Raw genomic sequence first — 16,668 nt, forward strand, 5'->3', positions numbered from 1 at the left:
TTCAGACTGCTCCCTTCCTTAGTGTTTGATCAAATTTTGAGTCACACATCCCAAATTGTGTTTATTGGATGCCTAAGTGTGCATGATTCACACTTACTAGGTTAATTATCCCTTTTGTCAAAGGAAACATTTCTCCTCCACATATTTGTGCCTTCCAAAATAAATTTCCTCAGGTTTGGTAATGCCAAACCAGTTTGGGGGAGTATTTGGTGCTGTATTTTGCTATTCCTTTACCTTATATAATTTTTGGTGGGTCTCTGTGTTGTGTCTGGGAGATTTCTCTACATGATCACTGCTGTCCTTTGAATATGGTTGAGTGGGCCCTCCAAGGTTTGGTCTCCTGGTGGTGATGGCACCTTTAAGATGAAGGGTCTTGGGAAAGTCACATGACTGTCCCCTCCACCTCAGTGGGCTTCCTGACTTGCCGTGTGATCTCTCACTCTTGGACATACTTCTGCAATGTGGCATCATCCACCATAATGAAATGGGATCAAGTGGATCATTACCAGGACCAGCGTTATGCTCACTGGACTTTTTAAAAAAAAAATCCCATTTTTCCCATCTGCTAAACTAAAATGGGAATTTGCATGGAAATATGATAACTTTTAGGGTTTTACTGGACAATTGCACTTGACCTGTAATGGACCTAAAAATAGATGCCTCTCCTAGGCCTGAACCAGGATGGAAACTCTGAACTCTTGTCCTGACCCAGTGTTATAAGCATTCAGCAAGATTTGTGGAGAGGAACCTGCAAGTCAATGTGAATTCCTTCTGTGTCTGTGTACCATAGCCCAACAAGGTTTATGCTATAATCTCCATTCTCATGTCATCAAATGGGCTCAGAAAATAAAGCATTTTGTGGAAAGTCACAGCTAAGAATTGTAGGAGGACTAGAACACAGAGCTTTCTGATTCTTATCAGATCTAAAAATTGAAGACTCTCTGAAAACATTTCCCAGACAGAACTGAGTAGGGCCAGGCAGGAGAAAGATGGGGAATCTTCAAAAAAGGTCACAATGGGTAGCCATTGCAGGAAATGACCAGTCCCCCCACCAACACTGAGCAGGCCCCAGGAACCCTCCTCATCCCTCTGCTGAGTAGCACTTAGTGAGCCTGCCACAGAGTAAGGCCACCAGCCAGCCACACCAGGGTCTCAGGGTTCAAAGTCTGGGGCACATCTTGCTTGTCCTGGGACTACCAAAGAGATACTCACTAAGGTCCAAGGATGCATGAGGGGCCTATTGGACCAGTGCAGACCCAGGGAGAAGGAGTCCTTGTTCCTCGAGGCCTGTCCAATTCCTTCTGACAATGCAGTGTGAGAAACCCTTAATATTTTCTGCCTGTGCTTTCTCATTTCTATTTCACAGTCCTGAAGGAAATTGCATATCAATGTTATCATTCTGTCACTGTCACTTCCTCTTGCAACTAGGAAGGCAGGTGTCAGTTCTCTCTAGAGAGGAGAGTCAGGGATCTCCCCAGCACAGACACTGGGACAGAGCAGACTCCTCAGGGCTCCACCATGTCTGCACCTGCCTCCTGGCCCCAGCATCCCTGTCCTGTCCTGCTGCTGACCCTCCTGCTGGGACTCATAGGTGAGTGAGCACTGTCTGGGGGAGAATCCTCTGTCCTGGTCCCTGGGTCAGCTCTGCCCTTGGACTCCTAGGGACCCAGGACAAACATAGACTCAGCCACCAATGGCAAGGACAGGGTACTATCTGGAGCCCAGACCAAGGGTTCTGAGCACTGCCTCTATGGATCCCCTACAGCTGGGGCCAGAGGCATCACATCAGCTGGTGCTTCAAACACCAGTGACAAGAATCACTTGCATATTATAATATTTCAGCTCAAAGAACACCTCTCCAGAGGATCAGTGTGTAAATCCTGATAACTCCTTAGACTCCAAGAGGCAAGGTGACCTGATCAAGGCCATGAAAGGAGCTCAGAGGCAGTTGACATCTGCCTGACTCTCAACCCAGTATTGTCTGCTCCCCACCCTATGAAGTGAGGGTCTGAAGTTGACAGGAAGCCTGCAGAAACCCAGCCTCCATCCTTCCAAAGTGGAGTGCATCACTTTCCCTTTGACCCCAGCTCCTTCTCCTCTGTGAGCTTCTTCACATACATTCCTCCACCACCTCTCTCTTTCTCTTTCTCTCTTTTTTTTTGTACTGTGACTTGAACCCACTTTATCACTGAGCTACATCCCCTAACCATTTGTTTAACTTTTTGCCCTTTTTAAAATTTTTTTCTTTTTAGTTATACATGACAGTAGAATGTATTTTGACGTATCATATGTACGTGGAGTATAACTTCCCATTTGTGTAGTTGTACATGATGTAGAGTTATACTCCTTGTAGTATTCATATATAAATATAGGAAAGTTATGTCTGATTCACCTACTCTTTCCTAATCTCATCCACCTCCCTTCCTTGCATTCCCCTTTGCCTAATCCAGTGAACTTCTATTCATCCCTTCCCACCTTCCCTTGTTGTGTGTTAGCATCCATATATCAGAGAGAACATTTGGTCTTTGGTTTGGGGGATTGACTTATTTGACAAAGCATGATGGTCTCCTGTTCCTCCATTTACTGGCAAATGCCATAATTTCATTCTTCTTTATGGATGAGTAATATTCCACTGTGTATATATACCACATTTTCTTTATCTTTTCACCTGGTGAAGGTCACCTAAGTTGGTTCCATAGCTTAGCTATTGTGAATTGAAGCATTATAAATATTGATGTGTCTGCATCACTATAGTATGCTGATTTTAAATCCTATGGGTATGAGCCGAGAAGTGGGATATCTGGGTCAAATGGTGGTTCCATTCCAAATTTTCTGAGGAATCTCCATACTTCTTTCCAGAATGGTTACACCAATTTGCTGACACACCAGCAATGTATGAATGTGCCTTTTCCCCACATCCTTGCCAACACTTATTGTTACTTGTATTCTTGATAATTGGCATTCTGATTTTGAAGTGAGATGAAATCTTTAAGTAATTTTGGTTTGCATTTATCTAATTGCTAGAGATGTTCAGTATTTTTTCATGTATTTGTTGACCATTCATATTTCTTTCTCTGAGAAGTGTGTATTCATTTCCTTAGCCCATTTATTGATTGGGTCATTTGTGGTTTTTTTGTTGTTGGTGGTGTTTTTTTTTTTTTCCATGTGTGTTAAGTTTTTTGAGTTCTGTATATATCCTGGAGATTAGGATGTGTGTGTGTGTGTTTGTGTGTGTGTATGTGTGTATATACTGTATCCAAGGTGGCAGAGACCCTTTTTATCTTAATTTTTAATTTTGAGACAGGGTCTCACCAAGTTTCTGAGACTGGCCTCAAATTTACAATCTTCCTAATTCAGACTCTTTGACACAGACTTGCCCCCATGTGCACACACCTCTTCCTCTTTAAGAAGTTTCACATTTTCTGCTTCATGAGACCTGTGTTCCTTGGTAGGGCTGTGGTAACAAAGTACCACAGGCTGGTGGCTAACACAATCGGTATTTACTTCCTCGTGGTTCTGAAGTCTAGAAGTGAAAGGTCCAGACATTGGTGGTTTGCTTCCTGTGAGGCCTCTCAGTGGTGGTGCCCAGCATCTCCTCTCTGTGTGAGAACTGGGGGTCTCTCCTTATGTGTTTCTAGGCATCACCTCTTCCTGCAACAGTCATGTTAGATTGAGGCCCATCCTGATGACCCCATTTAACATTAGTTGACCTCTCTGTACACCTGTCTCCAAATAGGACTACCCTGAGGAAAAGTGTGTGCAGCTTCAACACATGGTGACACGATTCAGCCTTCAAAATCCCTGGTCCTCCTTCTTTTTGTCTCCTTTTTCTTTTCTCTCTCTCCCCATGTCTCTCTCTTTTAGTATTGAACATGGAACTCAGGGGTGCTCTGTTGCTGAGATACACCCCAACCCTTCATATTTCTAATTGTAGAGAGCATCTCCCTAAGTTGTGGAGGCTGGCCTTGAATTTCACTCCTCCTGCCTCAGTGTCCCAAGTAGCTGGGATTGCAGGTGTGACCACCATGCTCACCTTCCCCAGTCCACTAGAGGCATGAATTTCCCTCTTCCCAGGACAGGAAGGGCTCGAGGGCTTCTCTTGGCAGACCCCAGGACAGCCCCTGCTCACAACTCCCACAGGTTGCTTCCCTCCCTCCCCTTCTTTGGCCATGAAGCCCACCCTGTGACCCCTCAGCCCTCCTGGCTCCCCACTGTGGTCCTGTTGTGATGCCACCTTACAGGTCCTAAGGGCCGGGTTCCAACTTAAAGTAATTCCAGTTATACTGCACCCAAATGAGCATCCAGGTCACTGAGTGAGTCTTCCCTGGGCAGGCACAGGGTTAGCACTGTGTGCTGTAGCTAGTCTAGCCCCAGGACAGCCCTCTGTGACGGGTGGTTGCATCATCTTCTAGCTGCAGATGGGAACAGGCAGAGAAGGGAACTTGCCCACCGTCTCCTTCCCCAGGCAGTGCATGCAGTAGCTGGGATTCAAATCCAGAGCAGCCAGTTCCAAATGTCTGTTCTTTCTTTCTTGTTTCCTAAGACTGTGGATTGACTCAGGGCCATGGGCATGCTAAGTACGTGACTTACATGGAAGCTGTAACCCATACCCCTAGATTGCTTTCTTTTAACCATATTGAACTACTCTGCTTCTCAGTGGAGGCTAATTTTTAAAAAAAATAAAAAAAATAGAAAACACAGACTCACCAACAGACTCACCTGTGTACACTCAGAGATATCCAGAGTTAGCTCCCCAGCTGTACTTGGTGTTCATCAATGATGTGCTGGATGTGCTCTACCTGCCAGAAATTTTTCTGAGCCTCCACATGTATTATCATAACCGAATTTGATCCTCAAAATGACCTTATAAACCAGGCACAGTGGTGCACACCTGTAATCCCAGCAGCTCGGGAGGCTGAGGCAGAAGGATTGCAAGTTCAAAGCAGCCTCAGAAAAAGTGAGGCGCTAAGTAACTCAGTGAGACCCTGTCTCTAAATAAAATATATTTTATTTATTTTATGGGAATGTGGCTCAGTGGTTGAATGCCCCTGAGTTCAATCCCTGGTATACCCTCCCCCAAAAAAAATGTTTTGTAATATGATGGAAAGCCATACTTCTATACATATCTGTGTGTGTGTGTGTGTGTGTGTGTGTGTGTAAAACTGTACATATACAGATACAGAATTTTTTAACGGTTTTTAAAAATCAGTGCCTTGTGGGTTTACATAAAGCTGAGATTCACTGTGGTGTATTCACATGTTCACAGGAAATTTAGTTCAGACTCAATCCTCTGTTCTTCCCTTATTAAGTCCCTCCTCCCTCACCCTAATCCCCTTCCTCGGCTTCACTGATCATTTATGTATTTTGATGAAATTTTTCCATAAGAATTTCTTTATTTTATTTTGGACTAGTTTCCACATATCAGAGAAAATATTCATGAATTTCTGGGTCTGGCTTATTTCATCTAACATGATGGTCTCCAGTTCCATCCATTTACTGGCGAATGCCATAATTTTATTCATTTTTTAAAATTTCTATATATGTTTATTATTTATCCTGTTTAATACATATCTTCCCCCTTGGAATGATAGTGTGTAATAAGAATATAATGATAGTGTAACAAGAATACAAGGGCATGGAATTTTTATGAAATTATTTATTTATTCTAATTTGCTATACGTAATGGCAGAATGCAAGTCATTTCATATTACACAAAAAGAGCACAATTTTTCAAATCACTGATTGTACACAAAGTATTTTCACACTATTTGTGTATTCAGACATGTACTTAGGGTAACGATGTCTAATTCATTTCACCATCATTCCTCCCTGATTGCCCCCTCCCTTCTTGCCCTCCCCTTAGCCTTATCTGAAGTTTCAACATTCTTCCCATGCTCTGATATGAAGATGCTGACTCATAATGGCAATGTGGGGGAAGCATGGGAGGAATTTCTTTCATTTTTAAGGTTGGTTATTACTCCGTTGTGTATGTATACCACATTTTCTTCATCCATTCACCTGTTGGTGGGCAACTAGCTTGGTTCTATAGCTTGGGTATTGTGAACTGTGCTGCTATAAACATTGATGTGGCTGAGTCCTTACAGTAGGCTGATTTTAGGGTTTTTGAATATATACCAAGGAGTGAGATAGCTGGGTCATAGGATGGTTCCATTCCTAAACTTTTTAAAAATTTGTTTTCTTTTAGTTATGCATGACAGTAGAATGTATTTTGACATATTAAACATACGTAGTGTATAACTAACTTCCCATTCTTGTAGTTGTGTATGATGTGGAGTTACAGGGTCATGTATTCCCTTATGAACACAGGGAAGTTATATCCATCATTCTACTGTCTTTCCCATTCACATCCCACTTCCTTCCCTTCACTCCCCTTTGTATTGAGGAAACTCCATACTGCTCTCCACAGTGATAGTCCTCATTTGCAGTCCTGCCAACAAAGTGTAATTGTACACACATTAGTGACCTCTCTTGTTCCAAAGAGGAGCATCCTGAGGTAAAGTTACCCACATCCTCACCAACACTTATTATTACTTGTATATTTGGTGATTGACATTCTGACAGGAGTGAGATGAAATCTCAGTGTACTTTTATTATTTTTTTTTAGAATTTTCAGTTGTAGATGGACACAATACTTTTATTTTATTTATTTTATTTCTATGTGGTGCTAAGGCTCAAACCCAGTGCCTCACATGTGCTAGGAGGCACTGTACCACCAAGCCACAATCCCAGCCCCACAAGGTAGTTTTTATTTGCATTTCCCTGATTGCTAGAGATGTTGAACATTTTTTTAAACATATTAATTGACCAATTTGTATTTCTTCTTTTGAGAAGTGTCTGTTGAGGTTATTGTGGCATTTATTAATTGGGTTATTTGGTTTTTTGGTGTTAAGATTTTTGAGTCCTTTATCTGTTCTGGATATTACTGCCCTATCTGAGGAGCAGGTGGCAAAGATCCCCCGTTCTCTAGGATGTCTCTCCATGCAATTAGTTGTTTCCTTTGCTCTGCAGAAGCTTTTTAATTTGCATCCCATTTATTTTTTGGTTCAATTTAATGTACTTTAGGAGTCTTTTTAAGGAAGTCAACCCCTGTGCTGATATATTGGAGTGTTGGTTCTACATTTTCTTCTAGCAGTTTCCGAGTTTCTGGTCTTATTCCCCAGGTCTTTGATCCACTTTGAGTTGACTTTTGTGCAGGTTGAGAGGGACCCAGTTCCACTTCTCCACACATGGAGGTCCAGGTTTTCTAGCCCCAGGTATTAAGGAGGCTGCTGACAAAATGAGGCATGCTAATCTTTCCTATGTTCTATATATAGTTGCTTTCTGATGATTATAGGGGACATGGTGTTTGAATTCAGTCAGTTCCCCACGTATAATTATAATTTAATTTTTCTTATTGCTAAAGTACACGAAATTTTGAGAACTGATACATTTATGCTCTTTCCAACTATGTTCTAGTTGCACAAAACACAATTGGCACACTTTTCATCTTATTATGATGTTCTATCCATGTTTAGTATAAAATATAATATGTAAATTTAGATCTTCCAATTAAGTCAATTTTAAAAGTTGGAGTTAACTTAGTTACATAGTATGCATACTGTGTTTATTACATGACTATACTAAGAGATTACCTATGCTCTTTATTCCTGCTTATTTTCTCCCCTGTATCATGTTTTTAACTTGAAAAGTAGCCTAAGGCTGCCATCATGTTTGCTAGATTTTCCATGAGCTCAGAGCACAAGGTTTAAAGTTCCTCTTAGCTGCTTTGACTTAGCAGGTGTCTAAAGTAACAGCCTTTCCCCTCCCTTTTCCCCTGTGTTATGCCTTTAACTACCTCAGCAGTGGTGTTCAGTCCCTGCCCCTGGTTGTTAAGAAGAAAGAGGAAGGTTTTGTGTCTCCAAGAAATGGCCTGTCCCTAGGGTGACACCACCAAAGGATAATCTTTCCCTTCAACCATTATTTGTCCTCTTAAACAAAACCTTCCACATGGCTAATACCTGCTGGTGGCGAAATCTCCCCCTTTCTCTTTGAATGTTTACCTGGCAAGTCCCTGGTGGTCTGGGGTGGCTGCTGTGGGGACATGCCCTCCTCTGTAGGTGCAGCAATGAGACTCAGAGGGGGTAATGGTTTGCGTGTGAGGGGTTCCCTGAAAAGCTCCTGTGTTGGACAACACAGCAGGGTCAGAGGGGAAATGACAAATAATGGAACCTCAACCTGATACAGGTATTAATCCATTTGTTAGAACTGTGATTTGAATGGGTCATACCCATAAGCAGGTGGGGACTTTCTGGGGAAGCATGTCACTGGGGATATGGCCTTAAGGATGATATTTTGGTCCTGGATGCCCACGTATGCTCCCTGCTCCCAGCATGCCCCCTGGCTGCCATGGACTGAGCAGGTGTCCACCACATATCCTCCTGTCATGGACGACCTGCCTTGGTGCCAGCTGAGAGGATTGACCTCTGAAACTATGAGCCCAAAAGAAACTTTCCTCCTCCAAGTTGTTCTTCTCAGGTATCACAGTGATACAAAGTGACTAATGCAGAGGGGCCGAGGTGGTCATCTAGAGAAGAAACACTGGTCTCAACTGTCTGTTTGTTTTTTTTTTTTTTTTGTTTGTTTGTTTGTTTGTTTTTTAATTTGGTGACAGTTTAATTTTAAAGGAAAGATTCTCAGCCTGTCACAGGTAGCAGCACTTCAAAGTCCAAGCACATTATCCAGGGAGATTTATAACCTCAAATCACTTCTTTTGAAATCTCAAGGAGAGAGTTCAAATTGCTCCTTCCCCTGTTCTCCTTGTATCAGGATCCACCCATCACCCTGGATGGCAGCCATGGACGGGGTGGGAGGTGGAGATCACAGCATCAAGGAAGTAGCAGAGAAGGGGCTGCCCTCAGAGCAGCAGGGACAGTTAGGGGGAGTCATGGAGGACTGTCGTTGAGAGGGGGACACATGAAGTCAAGGTGGAAGAGAAGGAATTGCCTCTTGCTATCACATGCTGGATACTGGGCAGGCTCAGGCACCTGGACTGTGGAGAATTATCCTCATTATTCCACCTCTTCTACCCTCTGCCATGTCCTGCCTTAGCTCTGAAACTGCGGCCTCCTTTACATGGGATGGGGAGGCAGGAGGGTGGAAGAACAGGAGGACGGGAAACAAGGGGAAGCAGCCCAGGCAGCCCCCTGGATGGAGAGCAATGTAAAGAGCCTCATAATGAAACACGGCTCTCATGAGGACCCCTGGGTGAGGCCCAGTGACAGCAAATTTGGGCTTCTGATGTTCACGACCATAACAGATAGATTTCTGTTGCTGTAGGCACTAGGTGTGCAGTCCCTTGTCACAGCAGCATTAGAAACTGACACAATGTGGTTGTACTGTGGGGAGATATGTGAGGGGCTTCAGCAATGTTTCATTTCTTACTTGAGCTGCGTGTTCATTGCTGTATGCACCATGATCACTCCAGGCTGAAGGAGGGAACCCCATCATGAGCTGGAAACTCTGTGGAACAGGGAAGCTGAGCCAAGACTCAGAATCAAATGCATGTCCCATTAACTATATCCACACTTCCTCCACAAATCAGGAGACTCAAGAGCCACATGACCTCAATCCAGTGTCATGGTCCATGAAGAGCCAGTGAGCTTGTGGTCAGAAAGGGAAGAGCAACAAATAGTTGGTGACACATGAGAGCTCAGGGGAGGGCTCAGGCCCTCAAGTCCCCTCCCTCCACCTTGCTCAGGGCTCTGGGCCTCAGGGGCAGGTGTCTCACAGTGTGGAGGTGCAGGCCAGGGGAGGCTCAGTGTGAGGACACACGCCCTGTGCTGAGCTCAAGGCCACTCTGTGGGCACTCAGTCAGTGACAGGCTTTGCTGATACCACATGATAAACCAAGGGGATCCCCAGGATGAACAGTGACCACCCTGTGTCTCCCCCCAGGAGCGGCTGCACAGGAGCTGCAGGTGATCCAGCCTGAGAAGTCAGTGTCTGTCGCTGCTGGAGAGTCAGCCACTCTGCACTGCACTGTGACCTCCCTGCTTCCCGTGGGGCCCACTCAGTGGTTTAAGGGGGCAGGGCCAGGCCGGGAGTTGATCTATGACTTTAAACAAGGCCACTTCCCCCGAGTCACAAATCTCTCAGATCACACAAAGAGGGACAACAGGGACTTTTCCATCAGCATCAGTAATGTCACCCCAGCAGACGCCGGCACCTACTACTGTGTGAAGTTCCAGAAATCGACCCCTATTGATAAGGAGTATAAGTCTGGACCAGGCACCAAGTTGTCTGTGCGAGGTGAGTGCAGCTGCCTCCTCCTCCCTGGTGTGGGACAGGAGGTCAGGGGTCACGCCCTCCATCCTGGAAGCCACAGCTGAGAAGCAGGAGCAGCACTGGGTGCTCAAGTCATGACCTGCTGTCACCCCTTCTGCAGGTCAGGGAGGCAGAGGCCTGTGGAGGCTGTGCTATTTGGTCTGGGCTCCATGGCTGGGAAATGGGGGGCATCTGCACCCCTCACCTGCCTACTCCACAGCCCTGACCTTTTCCAGTCTGGCCCAGCCCTGTGGCTCCCCAACTGAGGGCTCTGAGGGTTTGGGGGACTTGCCAATCACAGAGGCAGAGCATGTCTCTTGTCTTCTGAGAATACTGCCCCTGTGGGGGGAGCCGTCTCCTTTTGCCCTAGATCCTGAGGGCTTACCATGTGCCATTATGTCCTCTTAATGCTATGAAACAGTAGGGTAAAGTTCTTCTCCCACAAGGTGTTCCTGTCCCATCCTGAGGACTAGGCCCTCCAGAGCAGGGAGGGGGCAGGGCATGCTTTCCTTCCTTCCCCTCCTGGAACAGCACCTGAGAGGATTCTGACAGGCTTGGGTCTCCCTGAAGAACTTGAGGCTCTGGTGGAGGAGCTGCCAAGAGGTAGGATCTTTGTCCTGCATATCTCTGGATTCCACTGAGTCTCAGGGACCAGCCCTCATAGGCACTACAGGCTAGAAGCAGAGCTGGGTCACTTACCAGGCAATGTTCCCATGTTGGTGACACAGGGGTTCCTAGTTCAGGAAGCACAGGTGCTCACTTTCTGTTTTCTGAGAGGCTGTTCATACTCTCCCTAAGCCATGAGGCTGAGGTGGTCAGCACACATGGACCTTCACACCTGTGCCCACCCCTGTTGACCTGGGGAGCTGGAGGCCCAGGCAGCCCTCTCTCACACAGCACATTAATGCCAGGAGGGGACAGAACCCAGACCTGACTCCAGCCCAGGTTCCTGCTGCCCTGGGAATAGACACTGTCCCCACAGAGGAGCCAGGGCACAGGAGGGGCTCTATATACAGACCTTGACCTGACTCTCTGGGCAGGGAGCAGCATCTCTGGTCCTCCTCCATCTCCCAAGGTTCAGGAAGCCACTCACATGCACACCCTGAAGCCCACAGTGACTAGAGATCCTCTCCTGAATGTTGGCCATGATCTCCTTCCACAAGGAGATGCCCCAGCAGGACACACAGAGCTGCTCTGTTGTTTGACCAAGGGCAAGAAACTTTGTGGGGAGATGTTATTGATGCTCTTATTGTCATGGTGGGTAGGGTAGGGTCAGGGGCTCCGCACTGGCTGTGCGTAGGAATCATGGAGAAAACTGAACACAAACTCTCCCAGACCCAGGCTTCACCTACACATTTTTTTTTTTTAATTCTGACATAAGCCTGGGCATCTGAAATTTTGACTTACTCCAGAAGATTCTAACACATGGCCAAGGCTATCAGTTCCTGGGCTAGATGTCCTGAAGACACAGAAGGAAACTTTGGGTTTTCCTCTGGCAATGAGGGAGAGCGTGGGAGCCCTCTCAGGTCTGGATGCTTCAGAACAGCACGTGCTGGGCTCAGCTCCCTGGGGCCTGTGGCAGGGTCTCCCGACCGAGCCCGCTCAGATCCAGCGTCAGCCTGGAGCCCACATCTGACATGTGTCTATCTCTGAATAGGAGCTGGAGCCACTGAGTCCTGGCTCTTCAGCACACAGCCCTCCCTGCCTTGATGACCCAAAATGTCACTGAGGCATCTGTCCCTGTTCCTTCACAGAGCCCAACGTTATGGAAACAGCTTCTCTGGATGAAACCCCTGCGATGCTGTTTGTGATGTGAGAAGCCCTTTGCCACCTTGTTTCCTGTGAGGACTCTTAAGAACACAAGGAGAGGGCAGGGAGGAGGAGGAGGCCTGCTGAGCATGCCTGAGGCCCTGGGTAGACTCTCATTGGGGGTGGTGGAGGAATTAAACAGGCAGAGCATCATCACGGGGTCGGGGTGTCTGCTGTTCCTCACACTTGAATTCTCCTGTAAGCTGCAGGAACAGGATGGAGATTTTGCCAGAATCCCCACTGCATTTGTTGCTCCTTCTGGCTACTAAAGAATGAATGTGTGGTTTTTGAAGGAGTGAGGATACAGCCACAGGTGTCATTATTAAGCTCCTACTGCATGCCAATGCTGTTCCTTGCCTTCACCCTCACCTTGCAGGGTGGTGCTTTTAATCACTCTCTACAGAAGGGGACACAGAAGCTCAGCAGAAAAAAAATGGATTCAATTATCCTCCTGTTTGGTTGATAAGAATTGGATCTCTTTCCTCTTCCCCAGCCTGGTACTCGTGGCCAGCCACTCACCTCTCTGAGTCTTATTGCATAATGGACTCTCACTAGGACCCCCTCATGTGGCAGGTGTGTATCAAAAGCTGAGGGACTTTGAGGGCTCAGGCCCACATCAGGACGATGAGCAGCTCTTGATAAGTGGCCAATGACTAGAGTCCTTAACCCTTGGAGGGACATCCAGGCTGCTGGTGTCTGGGTGTCTCCACTTCTTCAGTGACACCCTCCACATTGTGCCCTCCTAGTGCTGGACATGTGTCAAACAGGGAGGTCAACATTTGCTGATACAAACCTTCATGATTTTTCTTCCTGGTGACCGCTGTAGAAGGTGCTGGGTGGAGATGAGCAATCTGGAGACACCAAGGGACCCGTCTGAGGACCTGTCCACAGGCAAGCAGCCTCCTGATGCTCTCACCTGAGTGCCTTCAGGACCTGCTCAAGGGCCTCGGACTGTATGTTTTGTAATTAGCCATCAGTTACAAACGTAGCCCTGTGGCTTACTCTGCACTCAGTGACCTGTGACTCCAATGCAAAAGTGACCCAGGGAAGACCAGATCCAGAAAAGCTCCCCTTCATTTTCTCCCTCTCAAATCCAGGACTGGCTAGATGAGGCCCATGGCATATTGGTAGAAAGAGGAACAATTGGGGTGAATTCATAACCACCTGTGGAAGAGCCCTGCACAGAATAAAGTCTGGAAGAAGGAGGGACCTGGGGTTGTTTGTTTGTTTTGTTTTTTTATATTTTGGTTATCTTTTTTGGTACTGATGATTGAAACCAGGGGCACCTTAATACTGAGCCACATCCTCAGCCCTTTTTAATTATATATTTTGAGGCAGGTTCTTGCTATGTTTCCCAGTCTGGTCTGGACATTGCAGTCCTCCTGCCTCAGCCTCCCCAGGCTCTGGGCAACATGCCCTACAGTTTGCTGAGATTCCAGGGGCAGCTCTGTGTGACCAAAGCCAACTGTGCTCAGTGTGGCCAGGGAGGAAATTTGCCAACCACCCCATCCCACAGATGAGGTGCTGGGCCAGGTGTCAGCATGAAGAGCTGGTTCCCATGTTCATGGGGTTTCATGGTGACATTTGTCTCCTGCATTTTTTTTCTAAAAATGATCATCCCTTGCCTCAAGCATTCCAGGTCAGGCCAGTAGGACACGGTTGTTAACAAAGAGTGAGACAGGGCCATGAGGTCCTCCCTGGGCCCAGGTTGGTAGCAGTTCCCTGGTGCTGAGAGGAAGGCTCTGACCTCAGGCCTGGAGCAGCACCTGGGCTGACGTTCCTCACTGTCTTGCTACACAGCTGTGCTCTCCTAGGAGGGTAGGGACACCACACAGGGAGGAGCTCAGTGCCCAGAGATCTTTATTTGGAGCATTTTTTAAAAATCGTGTCTTGTTTCGGGTGTAGCCCAGTGTCAGAGCATGGGCTTAGCATGTACCTGGGGTCGATTCCCAGCACAACAACAAATAGTAATAATAATAACAATAATTACATGGAGAAAGATTCTTCTTTCTTGTGTTCATCGGGTGTCTCTCAATCACCTGACTCATCTGTCTCTACTCAATTGTAGCCAGATCTTCTCCTCTGTGGTATCGGGTCCTGGGACCAGGGCCACATCTGGGCAGACGGTGAGCTTCACCTGTGAGTCCCACGGCTTCTCCCCCCAGAACATCACCCTCAAGTGGTTCAAAAATGGGAAAGAGCTCTCGCACACCCAGACCAGCGTGGACCCCATGGGAGAAAGTATGTCCTACAGTGTGTCCAGCACAGCCCAGGTGACCCTGGCTCCTGGGGATGTTCACTCTCAGGTCGTCTGTGAGGTGGCCCACGTGACCCTACAGGGGAGCCCTCCTTTTTGTGGGACTGCCAACTTGTCTGACACCATCCGAGGTACAGGACTCTGCTCCCTGCCCCAGCCCACACTGGCCACCCAGCCAGCTGCTCCCCATGATCCTTGCTCCAGGACCTCAGTGGCTTGGGCTCTAATTCCCAGCAGTGCTGCCACGTGCCGTGCTAGTGAGGACCAGAAGCAACTATCACTGCTGAGTTTCCAACAGAGCAGAGCCTTGACATGCAGGGTGATTTCATCTATTTTTCTAACTTCCTGCAGGCCAGGAGTTGGGCTTGTCAACCTCACTCACTTTTAACATCAGGGAAGGTACCGGTCACTTGGCACCTGTGGGTGGCAGGCCCTGTGGTTAGTGATTCACTCCTGTGCAAACCCTCAGTGTCTGAGTCCCTCTGCATGCCTGGCCCTGTCCCGAGGGAGGCCCTTGCCATGTTGGGAGGAGCTCAGCATCTGTCCCATAAGGTCACAGCTTCTGCCTGTGCTGTTTCAGTTCCACCCACCATGGAGGTCACCCCACTGCCCACCATGGCAGGGAACCAGGTGAACATCACCTGCCAGGTGAAGCACTTCTACCCCAAGAGCCTACAGCTGACCTGGGTGGAGAATGGAAATGTGTCCAGGACAGAAACAGGCTCGACCCGCTCAGAGAACAAGGATGGGACCTTCAACCTGACCAGCTGGCTGCTGGTCAACTCCTCTGTGCACAGGGAGGACGTGACGTTTACCTGCCGGGTGGAGCATGACGGGCAGCCAGCCACCACCAGGAGCTACACCCTGCAGGTCTCTGCTGGCCCCAGGGAGCAAGGCCTGGACAACACCCCTGGTGAGGCCTCTCCCAGGTGATTGAATGCTTTAAACTTCATCTTGACTCTGTGTGTGTTGTGACATGAGAGCAGTGACCCCTCCTTCCCACAGGGCACCCAGAGCCTGGGAACACAGCAGCGTCTTAGTCAGCTCCCCACACCCACACTCTGAGGGTCTCCTCTGTTGGGTTGGGCACACATCCCATGGGACCTTTAAACAGGGACACTAAGGAGGAAGGCAGGGGGGATGGACCTGTCCTGGCACCTGCCACTTGCCTTCTTCACCCGACACGTGTCAATACTAATTGCCCTCCCCCTCTACCTCTCTTTCCACCCACCATGGAGGTCACCCAAAAACATGCAGTGATATAGAACCAGGTGACCGTCACCTGCTAAAGCAAAGGACTTCTATCCCCTGATTTTGCATGTGACCTGGTTGGAAAATGGAAACGTATCCAATATAGAAACCACCTCAGTCATCACAGAGACCATGGATAGGACCTTTAACCACAAGAGCTGACTCCGGGAGAACTCCTGTACCCAGAGTAGGGACATGATGGTCACCCCTCAGTTGGTACATGAAGACCAGCCAGCCACCTCCAGACACCATAGACTGGATATCTCCACTCCTGAGAAGAAGCAGGGTACAGACACCTCCCTAGCCAAGCTCAGTGCCTAAGCCCAGTGGGTCAGGAAGTTGGTGTAGGCGGAAGGTAAATGCCAAGTTAGCTTCTGCAACCTAGTGACACCCTAAGCAACTCATCAAGACCCCATCTCTAAATAAAATATTAAAAAGTGCTGGGGATGTGGTTGAATGGATAAGCACCCCTAGGCTCAATCTCCAGTACCAAAAAGAAAAAAAAAATTCCCTGGTGTCCACTACAGGTGACTGGGTCTTTTCTATTTTCTCCTTCTCCTTCTCCTTCTCCTTCTCCTTCTCCTTCTCCTTCTCCTTCTCCTTCTCCTTCTCCTTCTCCTTCTCCTTCTCCTCCTCCTCCTCCTCCTCCTCCTCCTCCTCCTCCTTCTTTTTAAGTGCCAAAGGTAGTATTCCTGTTCATTGTAGAACAATTCTCAAGTCTATAAATATATACCAGAACCTTACCTTCACTGAAACCTCCCACTCCTCACCACCAAGAGTCTCCACTGTGAAGAGCTTGGTCCATCTCTCCATGGATTCTCTGACATAAACAGATATTAGAGAAGAAGGAGAGGGAGGGGAACCCTCCTGTCCTACTCTTCAGCCTCTTGTCTCTCCACCTACCAGTTGCTCTCTTCTCCTTCCTCAGGGCCTCTCTCTCCTACTTACCCTGCTGACCTCTGCCCAGCTTCTATTCCATATTAGAATTTTCCATACACATCTGTATCCTCACCAAGCAGACTCTGGCTT

General features: G+C 47.5%; 2 protein-coding genes across 2 annotated transcripts in view; both read left to right on the plus strand.

Moving 5' to 3' along the window:
• Window positions 1-16,668, plus strand: part of LOC114106959 (signal-regulatory protein beta-1-like) — a 355,204-nt gene that overhangs the window by 299,535 nt on the left and 39,001 nt on the right. The gene's annotated exons all lie outside the window — the stretch shown is intronic.
• Window positions 1,460-16,081, plus strand: LOC139704761 (signal-regulatory protein beta-1-like). Its single transcript, XM_071608812.1, has 4 exons — window positions 1,460-1,591; window positions 9,954-10,307; window positions 12,077-12,134; window positions 14,200-16,081. Exons 1-4 carry the CDS (start codon window positions 1,519-1,521, stop codon window positions 14,774-14,776), a joined length of 1,062 nt encoding a protein of 353 aa, XP_071464913.1. The 5' UTR covers window positions 1,460-1,518; the 3' UTR covers window positions 14,777-16,081.

Source organism: Marmota flaviventris, chromosome 2, assembly GCF_047511675.1.
Source record: "Marmota flaviventris isolate mMarFla1 chromosome 2, mMarFla1.hap1, whole genome shotgun sequence".
NCBI classification, from domain to species: domain Eukaryota; kingdom Metazoa; phylum Chordata; class Mammalia; order Rodentia; family Sciuridae; genus Marmota; species Marmota flaviventris.